Source organism: Podarcis vaucheri (genome assembly GCF_965113315.1).
Source record: "Podarcis vaucheri genome assembly, chromosome: 12".
NCBI classification, from domain to species: Eukaryota; Metazoa; Chordata; class Lepidosauria; order Squamata; family Lacertidae; genus Podarcis; species Podarcis vaucheri.
In genome coordinates, this window is record NC_138750.1 from 50,666,706 (window position 1) to 50,689,217 (window position 22,512).

General features: G+C 42.0%; 1 protein-coding gene across 4 annotated transcripts in view; it reads left to right on the forward strand.

Annotated features, from left to right (window-relative positions):
• ESYT2 (extended synaptotagmin 2) overlaps window positions 1–22,512 on the forward strand; it is a 69,663-nt gene that overhangs the window by 27,458 nt on the left and 19,693 nt on the right. For 2 of the 4 annotated variants that reach the window (XM_082192237.1, XM_082192238.1), the window contains exons 7-14: window positions 6,323–6,378; window positions 11,966–12,086; window positions 14,606–14,782; window positions 15,425–15,507; window positions 17,022–17,070; window positions 17,609–17,698; window positions 18,394–18,489; window positions 21,551–21,652. In XM_082192237.1, the coding sequence (XP_082048363.1) occupies window positions 6,323–6,378; window positions 11,966–12,086; window positions 14,606–14,782; window positions 15,425–15,507; window positions 17,022–17,070; window positions 17,609–17,698; window positions 18,394–18,489; window positions 21,551–21,652 (774 nt within the window). The remainder of the gene's footprint in view (window positions 1–6,322; window positions 6,379–11,965; window positions 12,087–14,605; window positions 14,783–15,424; window positions 15,508–17,021; window positions 17,071–17,608; window positions 17,699–18,393; window positions 18,490–21,550; window positions 21,653–22,512) is intronic. The other 2 variants (XM_082192240.1, XM_082192239.1) reach the window with 1 other exon arrangement.

A 22,512-nucleotide genomic window follows, 5' to 3' on the forward strand; every position in this document is an offset into this window, starting at 1 on the left:
CAGCCTTGCCCATCTCCAGTATACAGCCTCTGAGGAATTAGGGAATGTAGCTCTTGACATAGAAAGGTTCTTGCTTGCTTGAATTTGTACCCCACACTTTAGGCAAAAAAGCTCCCAGAGTGGTTTACATACAATCAATGAAAACATACAGTCCCCTGTCTTAGTCCCCTCTCCCTCTCTTTCTCTTCCTAATCCTAACACACATGGGGAAAGGGTCAGGGAGGAAAGATGGAGGGAAATCAAACTCTGGCAACAATTCTTAAACAGTTCGTTCTTCTAATTAACAGCTTACGTAGTTCAGGGGTGGAAGGTGCCTGATGGAGCCAAGCTTTCGGAGCTTCCCACATTCTGAAGTAGAGACATTTCTGCCCTTAAGGAGCTGGTCCATAGCTCAGTGGTAGGGTGCCTGCTTTGCATGCAGAAGATCCCCGGTTTAGTCCCCAGCATCTACAGGTTGGGCTGGGAAGAAACTCTAGATAGTTATTGCTCTGGTTATCTCCCGCTTGGACTACTGCAATGCACTCTACGTGGGGCAACCTTTGAAAGTGACCCAGAAACTACATCTAATCCAGAATGCGGCGGCTAGACTGGTGGCTGGGAGTGGCCGCTGAGACCACTTAACACCGGTCCTCAAAGACCTACATTGGCTCCCAATGTAGTTTTTTGAGCACAAATCAAAGTGTTGGTGCTGACCTTTAAAGCCCTAAATGGCCTCGACCCAGCATACCTGAAGGAGCGTCTCCACCCCCTTCGTTCAGCCGAGGCCTTCTGGCAGTTCCCTCACTGCTAGAAGCGACGTTACAGGGAACCAGGCAGAGGGCCTTCTCAGTAGTGACGCCCACCTTGTAGAACGCCCTCCCATCAGATGTCAAGGAAATAAACAATTATCTGACTTTTAGAAGACATCTGAAGGCAGCCCTGTTTAGGGAAGTTTTTAATGTTTGATGTTTTATTGTGTTTTTAATTTCTATTGGGAGCCACCAGTGTGGCTGGGGAAACTCAGCCAGATGGGCAAGGTATAAGTAATAAATAAAAATAATAATTATTAGTAGTATACTAGATGTACTAGTGCTGTCTGCTTGCTTCCAGATGTTTCTTTCATTCTCCTCACCCCGCATGAATGAGAGAAATTTCTTTCCCCCCCCCCAAGCCCTTTTGCACATGCCAAATAACTCTGTATGTGTGTGTTGGTGGGAGTTTGTAAAAAAGAAGAAATAGAGGCCAGCCTAGTAAGCCCGGCCAGTATTTTGTGGACCCCTAGTTTTATAGTTTGCAATAAATTAGACTACATTGTTTTAAAAATGTAGAATTTAAGGGGGATTAGTTTTATGATGCTGTCTCTCGTTCTCTCTCCCCCCACCCACAAAAAAATTATGTGACAATCTGAAACAACTTTTTGTGTTGGATCAAAATTTTACTACTGTCATTTTGCCATCATCTAAAAAACTTGAGAGATGTTGCTGCCAAGAAAAGCTTCTCCTTCAGTATTTTCGTAAGGAGAAGCACAGAGGAATTATTTGGCAACTTGTCGTGGATTTTTTTCTTCTCATATTTTCCAGTCCAAACTAACAACTGGCAGTAATTCAGCATACTCCGCAGACAGTATCTGTTGCCGGCCTTGATGACTATATATGGGAACATAGCCTAAATTAATAAATCTGAACATACTTATCTAATGAGTTTGCTCAAGCCTTCTGAGCCATACATATATTTTTGTCAGACAGCCCCCACTTTGTACTGGCTGCAAAAATTTGTCATCTTCTTTGAGTAACAGAAGATGGCATACGTAGCCGTTACATGTTTATTGAGAGGATATATGTTCAGCTAATTGTGAAGACTTTTAAATGACAGAACAAGCATGAGAAGAATTTGTAAATTTCCTCTGATAGCTACCCCCCCCTTATGATTAAAGGTTTGAAAGGGAAAGTCCTGTGGCAGCTTAAGGAGAAAATAGAAAGCCTGTGTCCATATTAGTAAATAGAGCCTGCTTTCTGCAAACTTCAAATTCTCCTTTTTCCTGTTGGAGGTTGGTTTGAGTGGTTGAATGGGCTTGGCTTGCTGTCTGCTGGAGTGTTTGTGCCACTGTTGTGAGGCAGACTGGGCCCCACACTTTCCCACCCTCTTTTTCATGCCGGGGTTACGTCCTACAGGTCGCACCTAAAGCCAAAGTCGCATATAGCCGATGCACATTGGGTTTAATGGTGAATGAGATTGCTGATGTCGTTTCCCCAGATGCACAGCTCCTTTCTGCCCCCCCTTTTTTGCCAAACCCGTACAGCTGAATACGTTCAAGTTAAATGCACCTAAATTTTTATTATTTTTACTTTTATTAGATTTATATACCTCCCTTCATCATAAGATCTCAGGGCAGTTCACAGACGTTGAGGGCTTACTGTATTTTACAGTGGTGCCCCGCAAGACGAATGCCTCGCAAGACAGAAAACCCGCTAGAAGAAAGGGTTTTCCGTTTTTGAGCTGCTTCACAAGACGAATTTCCCTATGGGCTTGCTTTGCAAGACGAAAACGTCTTGCAAGTGTTCCGATTTTTTTCGCTCCCCCCCTTTTTCTAAGCCGCTAATAGCCTTTTAGCCGCTAATCCGCTAAGCCTTTAATAGCCGCTAAACCGCTAATAGCGCTAATCCGCTAATCCGCTAATAGGGTTGCTTCGCAAGATGAAAAAACCGCTAGACAAAGAGACTCGCGGAACGGATTAATTTCGTCTTGCGAGGCACCACTGTATTAGTGTTTGAGGTGAATAGGAATGAGTGTAGCTGAAAATGTCAGCCCTTTATTCAAAGTGAAAACGTCTTAAGCCTGCACAGGGGGGCGGGACCTGAGTGCTCCTACTTCAAAAATATAATCTCTGCATAGAAAACTAGAAAGGCAAGGTAAAGGCTACACTAAATCCCTTTACATCTTTCTGTATATGGGCAGGCGTGTGTATGTAAGAGAGAGAGAGACCATTGTCATAAGAAGCTGCACACGCTTGGAAAATCTTGCATAACCTGGCAAGGATAAAAGCTTTCCTGTGCCCTAGTGATGGCTAAAAGCACCATTCCTGTATATGAAAAGAGAAACCTTGAAACACTTAGGAAGAGTTGGAAACATCTGTATGTTTTGCCCGCCACTTCAAAACCATATATTGGGGTGTTGGTGGTGGCATTGAATTTGCTATGCAGATAGCCTTCAGGGTGTGTATTTCGAGAGTATAAGCCCTGTTACTCCATATGCAACATTTTCTTCCCAAAAAGTATTCCATGATGGTCTCCCCTCACCTCACTGCTTCTCTCAATCCCTCCCTCCCCCCCACAAAAAAATTTAAAAAATGTTACACATACTAATCAAAAGGGGCACAGTAACTCTGCCTTGTTCTTGCAAATACCTGCTTGAAGATTATTTTAAAGGGTCACTGAACTGGTTCTTCTGCCCTATGAGTCTTTATTTATTTATTTTTTTCAGAGGAAAAAAAAACCAATGCTTTTTTCTGTCAGGTAGCTTTATCTTTGAAGCTTCGGACATTTTGACCTGAGTAGATCTTTATTTTTTATAGGAGTAGACCTTTGTTTTTCCTCTTGAAGCAATATTAATCTAATCTAGAACACTTGGATGTCTTTTATTGATTATGCCCCCTGTATTTTAGCTGTTCCCAAGCCTGGGTATATTAAATTTGAGAAATCTGTTAAAATGCCTATGTGCATCCTGTGTAAAATATTAAAGAGGCCACGGTCTGCTGTGCAGTGCTTCTGAACAAAAACCAGTGGAACAGCAAGGAGTCTCTTCAGTACCAGAGCTTGATGCATATTACATTTAAATGCTGCAATTCTTGTGTGAGACTCAAGGCAGCATCCATAGGGCTCCCCGGTGGTCTCTGATCAAGGCATTGACACAGACTTGCTTGGCTTCAACAAAGTTGCTGCATCATTTACCTTCATTCTTGGGACCATATAACACATTTTTAAAGCAGATAACACAAATACACTTTAAAAACCCCAAGAACTTGAAAGTAATACTTTTTTTGAAACTTCTGTGTCTAATCTCTTGGTCTGTGGGTCTTCGAGACCTCCTGTTTCTAATAGATTCATCTATCGTGGAAGTTTCAATATACTAAATGTGTGTGTGTGTGTGTGCATGTGCATGTATATGTATATATGTGTATGCGCGCGCGCGCGCACACACACACACACACACGTGTGTGTAGGCATGTGTCTGAAGGCAGCCCTGTTTAGGGAAGTTTTTAATTACTGATGTTTTAATGTATTTTTAATCTTTTGTTGGAAGCCTCCCAGAGTGGCTGGGGAAACCCAGCCAGATGGGTGGAAAATAAATAATGATATTGTTATTGTTATTATTATACATATGCCAGAGGTGCTTTGTAGCAAGAGAGTATTGTCATTTAGCAAAAAACAAACAAAACTGACAGCCTTGTGGAAGAGTGATGCAATTCTATAGTGGGAGATTAAAACAAAGGCACAAAGATAAGTGATTTCTAAGTAAACTCCCTACCATCTCCACAACTGTGTTTAAAGTTTAATGCAGACTGGTACACTTGGCAAGTCTGAGGCATCCTTTTTACCTGCTAGTGCCACGTTTCGCTAGCAGTCCTTTGGCAGTACTACGTGATCTTTCGCAGTGAGCTAGTAACAAAGAATTTTATTAGATGTGGAGCCAAGGGCGGGGGGGGGGGGGACTAAACCACAAAAAAGAGAAGCAGAATTGAGCAATTATTCTCAGTCATGATTTAAAAGTGCAAACATGGGGGTGGAGGAATGGGAATCTATGGCTGAAGGACTGTCAAATCCCAAACCATGCTGCTCAGGGCAGATGGGGTGGGGTGGACAGGCGGGCAGCTGAAAGGAAGAAAAGTTTGGCAGCTGCAAGGCTGGCACATTTCCCCTTGTGGAACACACCTCTGTATTCTAACACCTCGCTTGCTGCCTGCTCCAACAGCAGCTGCAATGCTGCAGCAGCACTTCCAGCATCTTTGCAGGAGCAGCGCAGTGCTTGTGCAGCAGTATGCTTGCTGAAGTGTTGTGGCCTGGCGGCTTCTCCACTTGCTCAGACAGACAGGAGCCTTTCTCAACAGTGCTGTCTGTGACTTGCCGGGAGAGCAACCAGGCCAGGCCAGCAGCATGCCAACACATTGGCATTGCCAGGGCACTGGCTCAGGAAAACTGAAACAGCTGGGATGTGGGGGCTGCCATTGCCTGCTCCAGCATCCGCTGCCTGAGGCAGCCACCTCACACTTTCGAATGGTGGAGCCAGCCTTGCCTGTAAGGAAGTTGGTTGGTGAGGGGCTCTCATAGGTTCTAGGCATTTTCTGATGAATTGTTCTGTATAATCAATACTGTACCTTTCCCTGTATAAGATTAGGTTTTTTTCCTAAAAAATAATGTCAAAAATTTGGGGGCGTCTTATACACGGATAGTGCCAAGGGTGGACTGGCGATTGGTTGTTGCCGCAAAAATAGGGGGTGTCTTATACATGGGGGCGTCTTTTAGATGGGAAAATACGGCTATTAAAAGAATGATTTCAGAGGTTCTCCAAGAAGGCTTAGGTGTGGGGTGTGTGTATGTGTGAAAAGCTTGGCTCTTTGTTGAGTTGACTGTTTTCCTCATGACTTTTAGTATGTTCTGTGATATCATAGTAGTGCAGCCAATGGCTAGGGAGGGTTGCAAACACGCCACAGTTACAGTATAAGATACCCTCTTTTATAATGAGAGAAAACTAGAGCCGACATTATGTTACTAATGTGCATTATTTCTTAATGTGCAATGTTACGTAATCTTGCAATAAATTTAGCAACTATTTTTGTAGCCGTTAAGCTACGTTCCTTAACACCCTTCACTTTTAAGAGTTGGCCTGTTTGATTTCTAATGGTAATGATTTCCACAGTAAATTTCTTTTTAGAATAGCAGCCTAGCATGTTTTATGCAAGTAACTATTCTGAGGGTCATCCTGATGTTCTGTAGGTATAAATAGTTTGTATTGTATCCTTCCTGATGTTGGACAGTACTCATAAAGGGGCTAAAACAAATGCTTTCCTTAATTTCATATTTTGGCTGAAATTTGCATGTATGTTAGTGTTAAACTGATTGCTTCCTGCCATCTAGCTTCTGGGATAGCTCAGTCAATAGAGCATGAAACTCTTAATTGCAGGGTTGTGGGTTCAAGCCCCACTTTGGGGAAAAAATATTTCAGGACCTTCGTGTTCCTGTCCAACTCTACAATTCCGTGATTCTATTATCCTTACGGCTATCAGAATGTATAACTGTTTCTTAAGCGCTGGGCAACATTTAAAATTGTTTTCCCCCCTTGTCTTCAGCTTTTGGAAATTAACTGGACAGGACTGACCAATCTTCTGGATATTCCAGGACTAAAGTAAGCCAAAAATTGAATGTGAAACTATTTTTTTTAAATAAGTGTTTGTGTGTGTGTGTGTGTGTGTGTGTGTGTGCATAATTACACAATATAATTCCAAAGAAATAAGTGTTTGTGTTCCATCTGGTCTCTGCTATACTTTTTGGGAAACTGTCAATGTGATAGGCTGAGTTGATACGCATACTACGTCTAAACATTGGGATTGGGCAGTGCTTAACCCTCAGTGAGCTCTTGAAAACTTTAGAAGAAGAGGAATTGACAAATGTTCTGGCTTTTAGCTTTTTCAGTGCGCATGCATGTAGGTTTTTTATGATTTTTTAAAGACAAACAGTAGTAGTAGATAAGAATTTGCAAATGGAACGGCACAAAAAAAAGCTTGCAGACATGGGTAAGGAAAGTACATATGGGGAGTTGGAAATGCTCCTAAAGACCCAAGCTAGCTGTTTTGCAAGCTGCGAACTGCATCTTGTACAGTTTGTTTTGGCTTCCAAAAAACCAGCCAAAAGAGTTGCAAAATTATAGGTGGCAAAGGTTAACTTTGCTTTGCTGTGAGCTTTCTGGTGAATAGCATCGTTTGTAATTTGCAGCAGTATAACATCTGGAAGAAAACAAGGTGTTTCTATGCAGGGGAAAAACTGCTAGCATTCTAGCTATATTTGGTTTGCCCATTCAAAGGAAAGAATGCAGTCTGTCTACTTTTGTTGCAGTCAAGAGAAGTCCCAGACTTGAGGTGGTGCATATTTGAGGCTAACTTGTAAAGCTCCACCCAGTAGTGTAAACTCTGAAATCCTATGGTTACTGTTGATTAAATTATCTTTCTTGAGCTCTCCATTTGGGACAAGCTTCTTGTGAATCTCTCTCTAAAACTTTCAGGCATAACTGAGTATCTTTGTTTCTTATTGCTGTCTCCAAATGCAGTAAGAAATTCTTAATGCTGCTTTATTACAGTACTTTTGAGAGAGACAGAGAGAGAGACAATGCCAGCTTTTTTTTTCCCTTGCCTCTTGACGAAATTAATTGGGGTGGGGTTGCAAAATGTAGGTTTCCTAAAAAAAACCTTACAGCAAAAGTTCATCGCAGACTCTAATTATAACTTGCAGTCATGTGGCCATTTCCACTGGTTGGGCATGTTGGTGCCCCAGTTTGTCCTGCTGTGCATTTAATGATGTGCACTAAGCATCTGCTAGCAGCTGCAGAGGTGTTTGCGTAATTACTCACTGTGTTGTGGCAGTATGGTGCTCTTGAGTCAGCAGATACTCGCACTAAAGCAGGGGTCAGCATTCTTTTTCAGCTGTGGCCCACCGTCCCTCAGACCATGTGGTGGGCCAGACTATATTGGGGGTGGGAATGAATGAATTCCTGTGCCCCACAAATAACCCAGAGATGCATTTTAAATGAAAGGACACATGCTACTCATGTAAAAACGTGCCGATTCCCGGACCGTCCGTGGGCCAGATTTAGAAGGCGATTGGGCCGCATTTGGCCCCCGGGCCTTAGGTTGCCTACCCCTGAACTAAAGCACAGCTGGCTTTGGTGGGAGCCTGCCCACTCCCTGCTTGGATATTGATTCCGTCCCTCCGATCCCTGGAAATCTTTATTTCGCACTCACACTGGGATTGTTCATATCAACTCATTTTTAGGAAGTGACTAACTACCTTGAACACCCACAAATCCAGAGTAATTGTCCTCTGTGAAAATTTTTTTTTGCTTTCTTTTTTACAATTTTTTAAATTTAATTTTTTAATTTGTATTCTGACAGATAAACTTGACATACAAACATATAACAATTAAACATCAAAAAGTGAAAAAATTATAATAAATAGATGTTAATACACAAAACAAAACAAAATTTACAAAAAGGAAAAAGAGAAGAAAAAGAAAATAATGATTAAAATAAACACATATCTCAAAAATGATATATGTAACCAAATTTCATATCCATTTTCTTCGTTGACTTCCTTCGTCTTCTATGCGGGTCTGATATCAACCTTAGTAATCTGTTTCCGTTTGTCTACTTATTATCTCTCTTTGTAATTCTCTTTAATTCTCTTTTTTCTAATCATATATCAGTTTGCAGAAGTTAATTAAAACAAGTCCAAGCAATAATATGTGGGCATTGCTCTTTCAAATATTCATTGTATTTTCCCCAATCTTTTTGAAATTTTTGCTTGCTGTGGCCCCTGATCGCATCTGTCATCCTTGCTAATTCAACATAACTAAATAGTTTGTCTTGCCACTCTTTTTTGGTTGGAATTGTCTCTTTTCCCCCAGTTTTTTGCGATCAAGGTTCTAGCTGCCGCCATGGCATACAAAAATAATTTTTTATCATCTTTAGATATATCTGTATCAATTATTCCCAGCAGGAAGGCTTCTGTCGTCCCCCCCCCCCCGAAATTGTATTTAAAGATTTTCTTCATTTCTTTTTTACATTTTCAAAACGAAAGTGCTGGCTGACTTGTTAAAAGCCTTTTAAATTTTTTTTTAAATTGACAGTTGGCTCAAAGCATTAAATATTGTGTAACTTCCTAGCAGAGAGAGAAGATACAAATAAGCTAATGACTTTGTATGATTTCAATGAATCCAAGTGTTAAGGTAGTATGGCCGCATTCTACTTCTGTTCCTTTGAGTAAGGTGCAATTGTTTTTTTGCAAAACTTCCAAACACAGTGCGGAAACTAGCTTCCCTCCTCATATAAAATTTAAAACACCGTGGTGTTCATTTGATCTGTACTGATATCAATAGGGCTCAAATGTTTTCTTGGATACCACAGTAAAAATGTGACAGTCTTAAGTTCGGAAGAGCTCTAGCTGCAAGGCTAGATGAAACATTACGAGGATTGCACACCTATCAGTTGTTTTCACAGAGAGAATATGCTCCGCCAATCTACTCAATCTATTTAGCCTCAATCTACTGTTTTCACCATCATTTAATAATGTCACATGAGACTCACACATTCTCTTTTCTTTCCCTTTTCTGGCATTCAGCTTCTCTGTAAGCTTCATAGTTTTGAAAAATGGCTATATAAACTGGTTGGATGATGAAAGGCATGGCCATTTCCCACTGTTGACTCTTTCCCACTGTTTGCCTGCCTGCCTGCCTGCCGCAGTACTGTAGACTGTAATATTTTATACTGATGTTCTGAAAAATTCTGATTCCTGATCAGAGTGGGTGGTGTACAACATTAGTACCTATTTGTCACATGTAGACTACCCATAGCATCTCCCTGCCCTCTCAAAAAATTATTACAGAAGATTGACAAATGTCCACGTATGTGCTGATACCTTAAGGCTGATGTACTTGTGGAAGCTGCTTTGACTTCCTCCCTGGTGTTGTTTGCACTGACATAGCAAACTGTGTGACCTGGGATAACTCAGCCTCAGAGCATGAGACTCTTAATCTCAAGGTTGTGAGTTCGAGCCCGACGTTGGGCAAAAGATTCCTGCATTGAAGTGGTTGGACTAGATGACCCTCAGTGTCCCTTCCAGCTCTACATTACTGTGATTCTTTGAGCTTGGATCAGTTTGTTACTGTGTGGCTTCCACATGCTCACAAGCTCCAAGTTCAGTCACCTTAGTGGTGCATGTCATGTGCTGTTTCGCTATGGGTTAAACCACAGAGCCTAGGACTTGCCAATCAGAAGTTGGCAGTTCGAATCCCCGCGACGAGGTGAGCTCCCATTGCTCGGTTCCTGCTCCTGCCAACCTAGCAGTTCGAAAGCACGTCAAAGTGCAAGTAGATAAATAGGTACCACTCCGGCAGGAAGGTAAACGTCGTTTCTGTGTGCTGCTCTGGTTCGCCAGAAGCGGCTTAGTCATGCTGGCCACATGACCCGGAAGCTGTACGGCGGCTCCCTTGGCCAATAAAGCGAGATGAGCGCCGCAACCCCAGAGTCGGTCACGACTGGACCTAATGGTCAGGGGTCCCTTTACCTTTACCCCTTAGAAAAGCAAAGTACCGTATTTTTCACTCTATAAGACTCACTAGACCACAAGACGCACCTAGTTTTTGGAGGAGGAAAACAAGAAAAAAATATTCTGAATCTCAGAAGCCAGAACAGCAAGATGGATCACTGCGCAGTGAAAGCAGCAATCCCTCTTGCTGTTCTGGCTTCTGGGATAGCTGTGCAGCCTGCATTCGCTCCATAAGATGCACACACAGTTCCCCTTACTTTTTAGGAGGGAAAAAGTGAGTCTTATAGAGCAAAATATATGGTAATTAACTTTTGTATGTTGATTACTTTAAGCTATCATCAGTTTCATCAATATATGATGTATGAAACAATAACTTGGAGTAATGGGCCTTATTTTCTATTCAACGGTATTTTATAGTAAACAATTAAGGCAACCCAGAGAAGAATGAATAATGTTTATACAAAGCCTCTTATTCCTGCCCCTTATTCTGAGCTACTGTTTCCATCTTGTGGCCATTGAAGGTAACAGTGCTTGGGATCCACGTCGTAAACTCTGGAAACTTCAGTGTTTCCATTTTGGCATCATTGTAGACTCTCTAAGTGGTGGATGAATCTTATGTACCATATTTACTTGAATCTAATGCTCACTTCTTTTTGCCAAATTAGGTTGCAAAAATTGAGGTGTGTATTAGATTTGATGGCACATCTGCATTTGCCAGCAATATATTTTTTGGTTTCAAGGTTCTGAAAACTGAGGTGCGCATTAGATTCGATGGCGCATTAGACTCGAGTTAATACGGTACCTCTAGGGATAGACTGATGATAATGCAAATGTAGTAAATTCAAATGTATAGCACTCCCTGACCCAAGGAAGCAGGGTTGGTGTCAAGGCAGTTGTTGTGGGAACTAATTCAAAGCAGGGATCCCATTGACAAGAGCCTTTGTACCTCATGTTGTGAGGAGGTAGACCCCTAGAAGGGTGTCTTGGGATGATGGATGGGGTCTTGGTCAAGGATTGACCAAAATCTGGCATAGCCCCTAAAGCAAATAGCACCTGGTCTGTCAAATTGCACTTATGGAAATGGTTCAGGGTGAAAGGATAATTTGTAGGAGAAGTTCTAATACCACTCGACATGGAGATAGATAGATAGATAGACAGATAGATAGATAGATTTCCTCCAGACTTCATTAAAACAAAACAAAAAGCCAGGAGTCCTAACTGAAATGACTTCAGCCAATCAGGTCACATGATCTTGCTATTTGGGTCAGTTCTATATATACCCTTTCTTACAAAATTGAATGTAGATGAAAGGGAAAATCCAAGAATTTTAAGAAGTCCACGGAACTAACCCAGAATTTTAACCAACACGTAAATGGGGCTGAAAAAATATTTCTGCAGCCTCCATATATAGGTAGATTTGCTGTACGCTCTATAAATCTGGTTGTCACTTTTTAATTAGAAGATGCAGAAATGTTGGAAGAGAAATTGTGTTGGCAGTTTGTCTGAAATTTATTTACACTCCGGAGTTGAAATTCCTTAGCCTGCAATGTTAACAGAAGCATAAATAACTGTGGCTTCAGCAAATGTAATAACTGTTTAAATAGTGAAGGTGTGTCAAAAGTGCAACTAAGGCAAGATGTCTTAAAATAACTTCTCCTCCATTTTCTTCCCAATAGCGGTTTATCAGACACTATAATATCAGACATCATATCCAATTACCTGGTGCTTCCAAACAGGATCACTGTTCCTCTCGTCAGTGAGGTACAGATTGCTCAGTTGCGCTTCCCCATACCAAAGGTAAGAATTTTAGCATAAAATTATTAAAGAATACAGTGCGAACTCAGTATTATTGGAGTAACCTTTGAAGAACCATTCTGATTCGTGAAAGTTTGATAAACACTATTTGTGAAGACCCTAAAAATCTGGATGCTGAGCGTATGACAGTAACTTCAGGTGGGTTTAGCCTTCCAAGGTGAAGCTAGGAATTTCCTTCCCTGTCATGGAGAATATTTGAACAAAAGTGTTTTAATGACTCTTCGTTTCCATACCTCAGGTTTTTCCATTTGTATAACTTAGTGCTTATTTTGGGTAAAATTCTGAAATGATGAAGCAGTACAAAATCTAATGCAGCAATATCACAAGTTCATAGACCAAAATTACTTCTGGAATGTTCTGGATAACCAGAGAAACTAACAGGAACAGGCAGTTTTTCACAGATACTTAAATCTTGAGACTGAGTGCAGACCAGGTGACTGATCAAGTCTGTACCTGCTTAGCTTTAACCAGTCCTTTTTTTCTTATTTTTTTTTAGAGGTACTCTCATTTTCCTAATCATACTGAAATACTGCCCCTCAATGAGCCCAAACTTAGATTCACAAATGTTTAGAGATATGCGTCCCCCTGCGTTTCCCCAGGGGGAAAAAAACTGGCTTTAACAACTCTTTGGAATCTAATACAGTGGTACCCCGCAAGACGAAAGCCTCGTGAGACGAAAAACTCGCAAAACGAAAGGTTTTTTCGTTTTCGAGTTGCCTCGCAAGACGAATTTCCCTATGGGCTTGCTTCGCAAAACGAAGCTTGCCCCGGGGACAGCGGGTCTTCTCTTTTGAAGCAAGGGGCGGCGGGAAGATCGCTTCTCCCCACCGCCCCTTGCTTCAAAAGAGGTCCGGGGGCAGCGGGAAGCGCTTCCCGCTGCCCCCGGACCTCTTTTGAAGCAAGCGGTTGCGGGGAGATCGGTTCTGCCCCACCGCCGGGCTTCGTAGCGCTGCTGCGAAGCTGGGCGGGGGGGCGGGGAACACCTGCCCCAGCCACCCCGCTTCAGAACGGTGCTCCGAAGCGGGGTGGGGGGGCAGGAACACCTGCCCCACCGCCGGGCTTCGTAGCGCTGCTGCGAAGCCGGGCGGGGGGGGAACACCTGCCCCAGCCACCCCGCTTCAGAACGGTGCTCCGAAGCGGGGTGGGGGGGGAACACCTGCCCCAGCCACCCCGCTTCGGAACGCTGCTCCGAAGCGGGGTGGGGGGGCGGGAACACCTGCCCCACCGCCGGGCTTCGTAGCGCTGCTGCGAAGCCGGGCGGGGGGGGGAACACCTGCCCCAGCCACCCCGCTTCAGAACGGTGCTCCGAAGCGGGGTGGGGGGGCGGGAACACCTGCCCCACCGCCGGGCTTTGTAGCGCTGCTGCGAAGCCCGGCGGGGGGGGGGCGGGAACACCTTCTGAAGGCTGGCGGGGGGCAAAAGTCTTTGTCCCCCCTGCCTGCCTTCCCAGGGGCTTTTAAATCGCCCCGGACAGCGGAGAAGTCCTCCGCTGTCCCGGGGCGATTTTAAAATGCCGCCCGCCAGCATTTTAAGATCGCCCGGACAGCGGAGAAGTCCTCCGCTGTCCCGGGTTTTTTTTAAAATGCTGGGGGTGGGAAGAAAAGCCCTCCCCCCCCCAGCCTTCAGAAGAGGTCCGGGGACAGACTGTCCCCGGACCTGGTCTGAAGGCGGTTTCCCTAGGAACGCATTAATTGATTTTCAGTGCATTCCTATGGGAAACCGTGCATCGCAAGACGAAAAAACCGCAAGACGAAGAGACTTGCGGAACGAATTAATTTCGTCTTGCGAGGCACCACTGTACTGCTGTGCCATGTACAATGCTCCAAATGAAGATTAAAGAAATATACTCCAAAATAATAATGAATTTGCTTTCTGTTCTGTCATAAATTGGCAGAACATACCATCCAGTCATAGATACATGCCCTTAGAATAGAATCTACTATGTAGACTTGCGGTACTATGCAGGTAACCCAAAGTAATCCTGTGACCAGAGATTGATAAGCCTTTGAGGGCTAATTCCATATACATGTTTAGCCTGGAGAAGAGGAGGTTAAGGGGTGATATGATAGCCATGTTCAAATATATAAAAGGATGTCATATAGAGGAGGGAGAAAGGTTGTTTTCTGCTGCTCCAGAGAAGCGGACACGGAGCAATGGATCCAAACTACAAGAAAGAAGATTCCACCTAAACATTAGGAAGAACTTCCTGACAGTAAGAGCTGTTCGACAGTGGAATTTGCTGCCAAGGAGTGTGGTGGAGTCTCCTACTTTGGAGGTCTTTAAGCAGAGGCTTGACAACCATACGTCAGGAGTGCTCTGATGGTGTTTCCTGCTTGGCAGGGGGTTGGACTCGATGGCCCTTGTGGTCTCTTCCAACTCTATGATTCTAAGGATTGATCCAGTCAAGTTAATGGTCAGTCATCCTGCAGTGGAAAGAATTTGTGTTGATACTTTATTGTTGAAAACTATATGATGGATAACTATTTCTTGCATCTTGACAGGGTGTACTAAGGATACACTTCATTGAAGCTCAGGATCTTGAGGGAAAAGATACTTACCTAAAGGGAATTGTTAAAGGGAAGTCTGACCCGTACGGAATCATTCGTGTGGGTAATCAAATTTTCCAAAGCAAAGTCATCAAAGAAAATCTCAACCCAAAGTGGAACGAAGTTTATGAGGTACAAAGTTTAAAATTGCTGTTCGATATTGGTACCCATTCTTCAAATGGTATTAAAATAGAGCCTTTGAGGGCTAATTCCGTATACATCTTTCTTACATGGAGAGATAATCACCTTGTGTGTCTTTTCTGCTGCTGGTATATGGACTACTGCAGCTGTCAGCACAACAGATTAGTTCAGGTATAATGCCAAGCCATAGTTTGGTGCTGTGTGAACAATGATGATGATGATGATGATGATGATGATGATGATGATAATAATAATAATAGACAAGACTAACTTAGCACCATTAAATTCAGTGGCTCTACTCTGAGAAAAACTTAAATACAACCTGTTCACAATGGTTAATTTCTGGGTGTTGCTAAGCCACTTTGTTCTGAAGTTAAACTGTGTAAAAAAAAAATCATTCTAAAAAGGTGAGGATGTAAAAGAGTTTTCTTTTGTTATTCATTTTTATCTATATGGTAGTAATAAATCCTATTGGTTTATCAGCATCCTTGTAATCAGACCTGTGCGTATCCTGCATTTCTCTACTTATACATAATTCTGTAGTGATAGGTATTTTGTATAATGTAGACACATTAAAAGCCATGTCAGATATTTGTGCTGAATAGGTTACCTTATTCACTACTTTATTTGCAGGCCTTAGTGTATGAGCACCCAGGACAGGAATTGGAGATTGAGCTCTTTGATGAAGACCCAGACAAGGATGACTTCCTGGGAAGGTAAATGCCAAGCAAGATACATTTATGATATTGGCAAAAAATAGTTGTTTTTGTACTTTCTTCTGATTTGAATGTTAACAGATAAAATTCCATGCTTCCTGTGTTTTAAGTATTTTTTAGTCCTTGTTTTCTCTTTGCGTGCCACTGCCAGAATCCCTCTTTCTATACGGTGGTACCTCGGGTTAAGAACTTAATTTGTTCCGGAGGTCCTTTCTTAACCTGAAACTGTTCTTAACCTGAGGTGCCACTTTAGCTAATGGGGCCTCCCGCTGCCGCTGCGCTGTCGTCATGCGATTTATGTTCTCATCCTGAAGCAAATTTCTTAACCCGAGGTACTATTTTTGGGCTAGTGGAGTCTGTAACCTGAAGAATCTGTAACCGGAGGTACAACTGCAAATGAAAGGGGAGGGAAAGCTGAACTCGGCAGAACTTGAAGAAAAATAGTTAACATCTCCAAATGCAGTTTTGGCATATACACAGAACAATTGCCTTTTCAAAATGCCATGATAATGCATTCATGGCATTTTAAAAATACCTACACGCTGAAAAGAAATAAATGTTGTAAGTCTTAGAAGTAACAATATGTCCCTACCTAATTCTTATGCTCTATTGCTTTTACTATTGTAACATATCTGGCTTTAGCTGCCTGATACGTTGCCTGAGGAATAAGCCATAAAAAGCTCATATGTGCCCTCATGGAAGCCATGCTCTGTTGTTTTCCCCAGAACACCATGTTATCGCAGTTCAATGACCTAATTTATGTCTTTTCCACAACAATTGCAAATGTGGCAATTTTCTTCAAAGCTCTTAACAAGCAGTCACCCTTTGCTTTATATATCCTTACCAATTCCTTTCTTGCCCCATGAGAACTTAGATGCTATTCTCATTCTTTATGGACCTCTTCTCCCAATATAAACCAACCCAGACTCTGCAGTCATCATCTGAGGCACTTTTTTGTGTGCTTTCTCCATGAGAGGTCTGGAGGGTGGCAACACGAGACCGGGCCTTTTCTGTGGTAGCTCCCCGTTTGTGGAATGATCTCCCTAGAGGGGCTCGCCTGGTGCCTTCATTCTGTACTTTAGGTGCCTGGTGAAAACGTTTCTCTATAACCAGGCCTTTGGCATTCTATGACCTTTAAACTGTGCTTGTGGGAGTGGGGTCATTGGTTTGTTTTATTATAGGCTGCGACCATTTTGTGCATGTCCAATTGACACATAACCTTTTGGACCCAGGAAGGGATTGCATGGGGGCAAGGACCAGAACCCCTGCACAAACTGGTCCCCTCCTGTATTATTTATTTTGTGTTCTCATTTTGTATTTTTATGTTGTGAACCGCCCTGTGATCTTCAGATGAAAGGCGGTATACAAACTTAATAAGCAACAACAAATTATCATAAGGATAGCATAAATATAATTAGATTAACCCACTATCCTTTTTAATACTTCATTGATCCCTCCAACAATACGACTTACAGAAGAGATAATAATATTATTCTAATGTGTTTTTCTCCTAGTCTAATGATAGACCTAATTGAGGTCGAAAAGGAGCGCCATTTAGATGAGGTAAGTCTCTACCTGCTCTTTGGTGGGAAGAGTGTACCAGGGCTTATACCCTGAGGTAGTCAGCCTACGGTGCTTAATCACACTTCAGATTCAAATGTTGAAAGATTTGATGGACCTTCCTTCCAAGATTGCAGCCCCCCTCTGCAACAGATTTCTACATTTTTATAACACCGTTTCTGTGGAACCTCTGTGTCAATTTATTATGATGGCAGACATTCCGAAGTCGTAGAATTGTGGCATGAATGGTCACAGCATGTGGAAGTCACTGACAGTCGTTGGTTAAAATGTTTTTTGTAAGGAAGTGTTTGTATAATGTCTTAACATGAAGTCATTTTTATTGTTGTGTTAGAGCATGGATTGAATGTAAAAGATAAACGGCAATCATGTTGACTTAGCTGTTTTTGTTGGTTAGTTTCATTATGCTATGTCAGTGTGCCATTTCACAAAGTACCAGTAGTATGTCATGAAACAGGAATCTATAATATCACATTAGTGGATGGCTTTGCCTCTCACAATCTTTTATTTACTTTGCCTACAGTGGTTTACTTTGGATGAAGTTTCCAAAGGAAGATTGCATTTAAAACTAGAATGGCTCACATTGATGCCTACTGCAGAGAATCTTGATCAGGTATTTTGTTTTATCTTTTTAATACATGGTCTCGCAGCTTTAAACAGGGCTAAATATAGATAAGAACGAAGACCTGGGTCTATACACGCACATAAGTCATATTGCTTGATAAACAATGGTTTGTTATTGCATGTGCAAGAACCACAATGACCCTCAGGCTTCCATGCAGCTAGGAAGAGGACTTAAGAAGCTTTTACTTTCTGTTTTACGTAAACTGTGGCTTTCTGTTTTCTCCAAACTGGGATCATGGTATACAGATGCTAGCTACAGAAGCCATGGTTTAGAGTTGGCTTGAATTGATTCAGAGTATATGCTAAACACAGTCCCTGGTTCGGGTAAAGCAGAAAGCAAAAAGAAAAAATGGTTCTGAACCCTCCTTCAGCCATGTCGGAGGTGGATGGAGGCGTGTGTGATTCTGAGTTGCACAGTTCCTTGTGCATGTCTTACCATGGCATTCCAACAGAGACCCCCCCCCCCAATATACCATATTTTCCTGTCTATAAGACGCCCCTATGTATAAGATGCCCCTTATTTTGGGGGACTCGGATTTAATTAAATGGGGGGAGATCTATCGGTGTATAAGATGCCCCCAACTTTGGACATTATTTTTTAGGAAAGAAACCTAGTCTTATACATGGGAAAATATGGTAATTAACTTGAACATTTCTTTTAAATGATGCCTCTCTTACTTTTAGGTTCTAAAAAGCATTCGAGCTGATAAAGATCAAGCCAATGATGGCCTGTCGTCAGCATTGCTTATTCTCTATTTGGATTCCGCAAGAAATCTGCCAGTAAGTCTCTTTGCGGTAATGGCATTTCTCTTTGAGTGATTCCCATTTTTTATTCTGTCACACATTGCTTATTACTAAGCCACTTTGCCTCACTAACTCACATTATGCCATGTTTTTAATTACATTTTCATCTGCATTCTGCAACATTAGCATCTTTTTATAGTAAACACACATTGCGATTGAGTCTGTTTGCGTCACTGGTCTACCAATTGCATTTTCAGAACTTATAAAAGATTTTGATTAAACTTGTAGCCTTGAAAGAAAACGCACGAGCAGTCCTACGAAAAGTGTGCCAAGCCCAATAGAAGTATATTCACTTGGATTCAAGAATGGATACTTTGGGGGCTTATATCTATGTTTTTCTATGGTTAGGGCTGCAGTATGCATAGTAAGACTGGTTAGTTTGGGTCTTGACTTTTGTTCCATGAATAGAAGGAGAGTTATGCTAAGTGAAACTCTGCTTCTGTGAATGGAATATCTTTTGAATCATGGAGCAAAAAAATAATAAAAAAATCAGAGACCCAGGCTGTAGCTGAGCGAGCATATGTAGGATTATACTCCTTGTTTTATGATGGCATTGTTTGGAGTTGGCCACCGTTTTGTGAACATGGGAGTATGCACATAAAACAAAGCTTTTGTTTACTTCTTCCAAATAGCAGCTCCTATATAGTAGTATAGGCTCTACTTGCTTCAGAACAAAAAAAAACCCCATAATTCTGCAAGTGCAGATCTCCTGCCTATACTTATTTGGATCAAGGCCAACCATTTGATGTGCGTAACTTAATACCATTATTCCTTATAAGAGAATTCCCTGATTTAGGCTGTATGTCTTACGAGGTCTTCTCAGGCACAAAGGGAACCCTGAATGAAAAGAGAAATTACAAAGACAAGGAATTGCTTTTTTAAAAAAATGAGCCCATAGTGCTGCTCTTAAGGAGTGATGATTTTCAAGGAACATTTCCAAAATGGGGATGTGAAAAATGAAGGAAACAAGCTGCACCTGTATCTTCTGTCAGGAGGGAGGCTTCACTTGGAAGCCGCAAGCTGAAAAGACCCAAAGATAGGTTTGTGCATATACCAGACAGTGCCATCTTCTGCGGAAGAAGCTGAGCAGCAAGATCCAGTTGCCTTTCAGCTATTTTTCTGTATACTTCTGCTGGGTAGTTGGGAGCTGCTACTCTCCCAAGAGTAGACGCTCTTCCATTGTAGGTTGTTCCCTTGCTCTGTTAATGAGTAATAGACGTGGTCATTTTTTTAGGCTGAGTTAAAGGGGACGCAGGTGGCGCTGTGGGTTAAACCACAGAGCCTAGGTCTTGCCGATCAGAAGGTTGGCGGTTCGAATCCCTGCAACGGGGTGAGCTCCCGTTGCTCGGTCCCTGCTCCTGCCAACCTAGCAGTTCGAAAGCACATCAAAAGTGCAAGTAGATGAATAGGTACCGCTCCGGCGGGAAGGTAAACGGTGTTTCCGTGCGCTGCTCTGGTTCACCAGAAGCGGCTTAGTCATGCTGGCCACATGACCAGGAAGCTGGCAATAAAGTAAGATGAGCACTGCAACCCCAGAGTCGGTCACGACTGGACCTAATGGTCAGGGCTCCCTTTACCTTTACCTAAAGACTGCTCCTTCTTGACTCCATTCATATCTGCCTTTTGAAGAGATGGCAAACTTACTAAGGACCTTGAGTCTGCCTGCTCCCTGTTTTCTACCATGCAGACCAAATTTCAGAAGTGAATTCTGAAATGGCCCAGATTTGCTAATCTCTGGTGATATTTTAAAGACAAAGTAAGAAATGGATATTGGTCTTGGAGTACTTGCTTCTTACACTTGAAACAGTGCTATGCATCAGTATGTTTAAAGGTTAATTTTCTCAACGACACATTTTCTGTGCTGTTATTAAGGTTGCCGGGTGCAATCTTTACACTAATATTTTAGTTTTCTGCAATCATTGATACCCAAAGAAGTAACTTGTTTCAATCTAAAATGCTGCTGGTGGTTTTCCTGGTGTGTTTGGGGGACCGGGATTGGGAAAGTGTTGTGTAATGTCTTTATAAAAAAATAAAATGTGGACACGTTTTTCTATTTCCTTTCCATTACAGGTTTAAAGGGGTTTTTTAGTTTTTAGTTTTACGTGGAGAAACGTGAAACTTTTAAATAAACCAATCCATTGGGACATGATGTTCAATGTAGATTAATAAGTAACTGGGTGGATAGTGCATATGACTTTACAGGATCTCATAGCATAATTGAAGTTTACTTGATGGTGTGCTACTTGTTTAAGTAGTAGGGGAAGTGGTATTACCTGCAAATTTACCGTTCAAGGGTCTGCTCTATCAGAAACATGTGTCAGGTAATCAGGGTGGGGGGACCGCACTTGAGCAAAGAGTATAGCCATAGAGAAAGGATGAGGAACCTACCTATCCAGATGTTGCTGGAATCCAGCTGCCATTGGCCCCAGCCCCCTTTGGAAGGATCAGTGGTCTCCTATCCCTGTCATAGAGGGTCACGGTAATCTGACAAAGGTGTTCAAAGTTTTGTTGGAAGAGATTGAAGCCTCTCTCTTGCCCAGATAAGAACTTGGATCTGTCCAATGATTTAGTCACACCCACACCTTTATTTTTTAAAACGCTTCAAAACAGTGATTTGATGATGATAAATGGTATAGGGATTCTCCTTCTACTGTATTAATTTTATTAATACATGATTGCCGGGTATTGGGCCAGTTTGGGATTATGAAAACACCCTTCGTAAATTATAGTGAAACATACCAATGCGATTAAACACGTTTGCAGAAGGATGCGTAAGTAAAAAGGTCCTATGATTTGCTCAAGTGGTACTGTAGATGGAAGCATGCAAACAATTGGGGGTGGGGGACTTACTTTGCTGTGTTAATGAGGTGAGACCAACAAATGGCAAAAATGATGACACATGTACCTTTGGTGGGTGCCAGTCTGTAATTCCAGACTCCTTTGACTGTTTTCCTTAACTGTGCTAATGGTAAAGCTGCTTGTGCATTCATGCTGCCACAACCCTCTGCTTTCTTCTTCCATTTCCATCTTCCTAAAGAGTATCTACGAAGGAAACTTTGGGTGTGGATACTTAAAAGAGAGGAGAGCATCGGGACTAGTCTTTTGTGAAAATACTACCTCACTCTATAGAACACTATTTGTGAGTTCTCGGGTGTTACATGTGTATTATACATTCTCTCTCTTTTGTTTTTTTTAACCCGCCAGAGTGGATTGGTGCAACTAAACCCACTTAACCCTAATAGTGGAATGGTGGAAGCATGCAGTTTTCGTTCACACGCATGGCTTTCTTTTTTAAAGTGTGCAGTGTTGTTATACTTATTGCATTTCCAAACTGTTTCATCAGCTCGGTTTGTTAGGTATGTTTTGTTCATTTTAAACTAGCCTTTTCAAAGATTAGCATGTTTATTCGTTAATCTCCGTGGGTACTTTAGAAGAAATGCAGACGTTTGCTTGCAGCGAAATGAAACTGTCGTGGATTTTAAGAGCCAACCTCTTTTGTGATGCTTTGGAAAATTAAGTGCAAGTTTTGTGGTGTACGCGAGGGCCTGGAATCTCCTAGATTTGGTTCAAGTTGCACAATGAAACAGAAAGTTAGTTGTGTGTTCCCCAAGTTACATGGTAAATTTTGTGTTCTGTGCTGCGGGATGGAGGGAGCGTATTCCCCAATGGCCTTTTGTCACTAAGAAAAGGTCCCTGCAGTATTAGTGCTTCTACCAGTTGGAAATAATGACTTCTGTTTTGGAGACTATGGTTAGAATGCTAATAATGCATTGACAGTTGATGTCAAAATTAACATGCTTTTCAACTCATGGGCTTTTAAAGCGAAACACCTGTTTTCTCCCTATGATGGTAAACACTCACATAACACATTTAGATTCTAAACCCAAGAAAGCCTGTAGATGCATTCATAGGCTGCAGTTTGAAATGCTGTGACCATTTCTTAGTCACATAATCAAAACTTAAAATAAAAAGGAGTAAGTTGGCCCAGATGTTTTCATT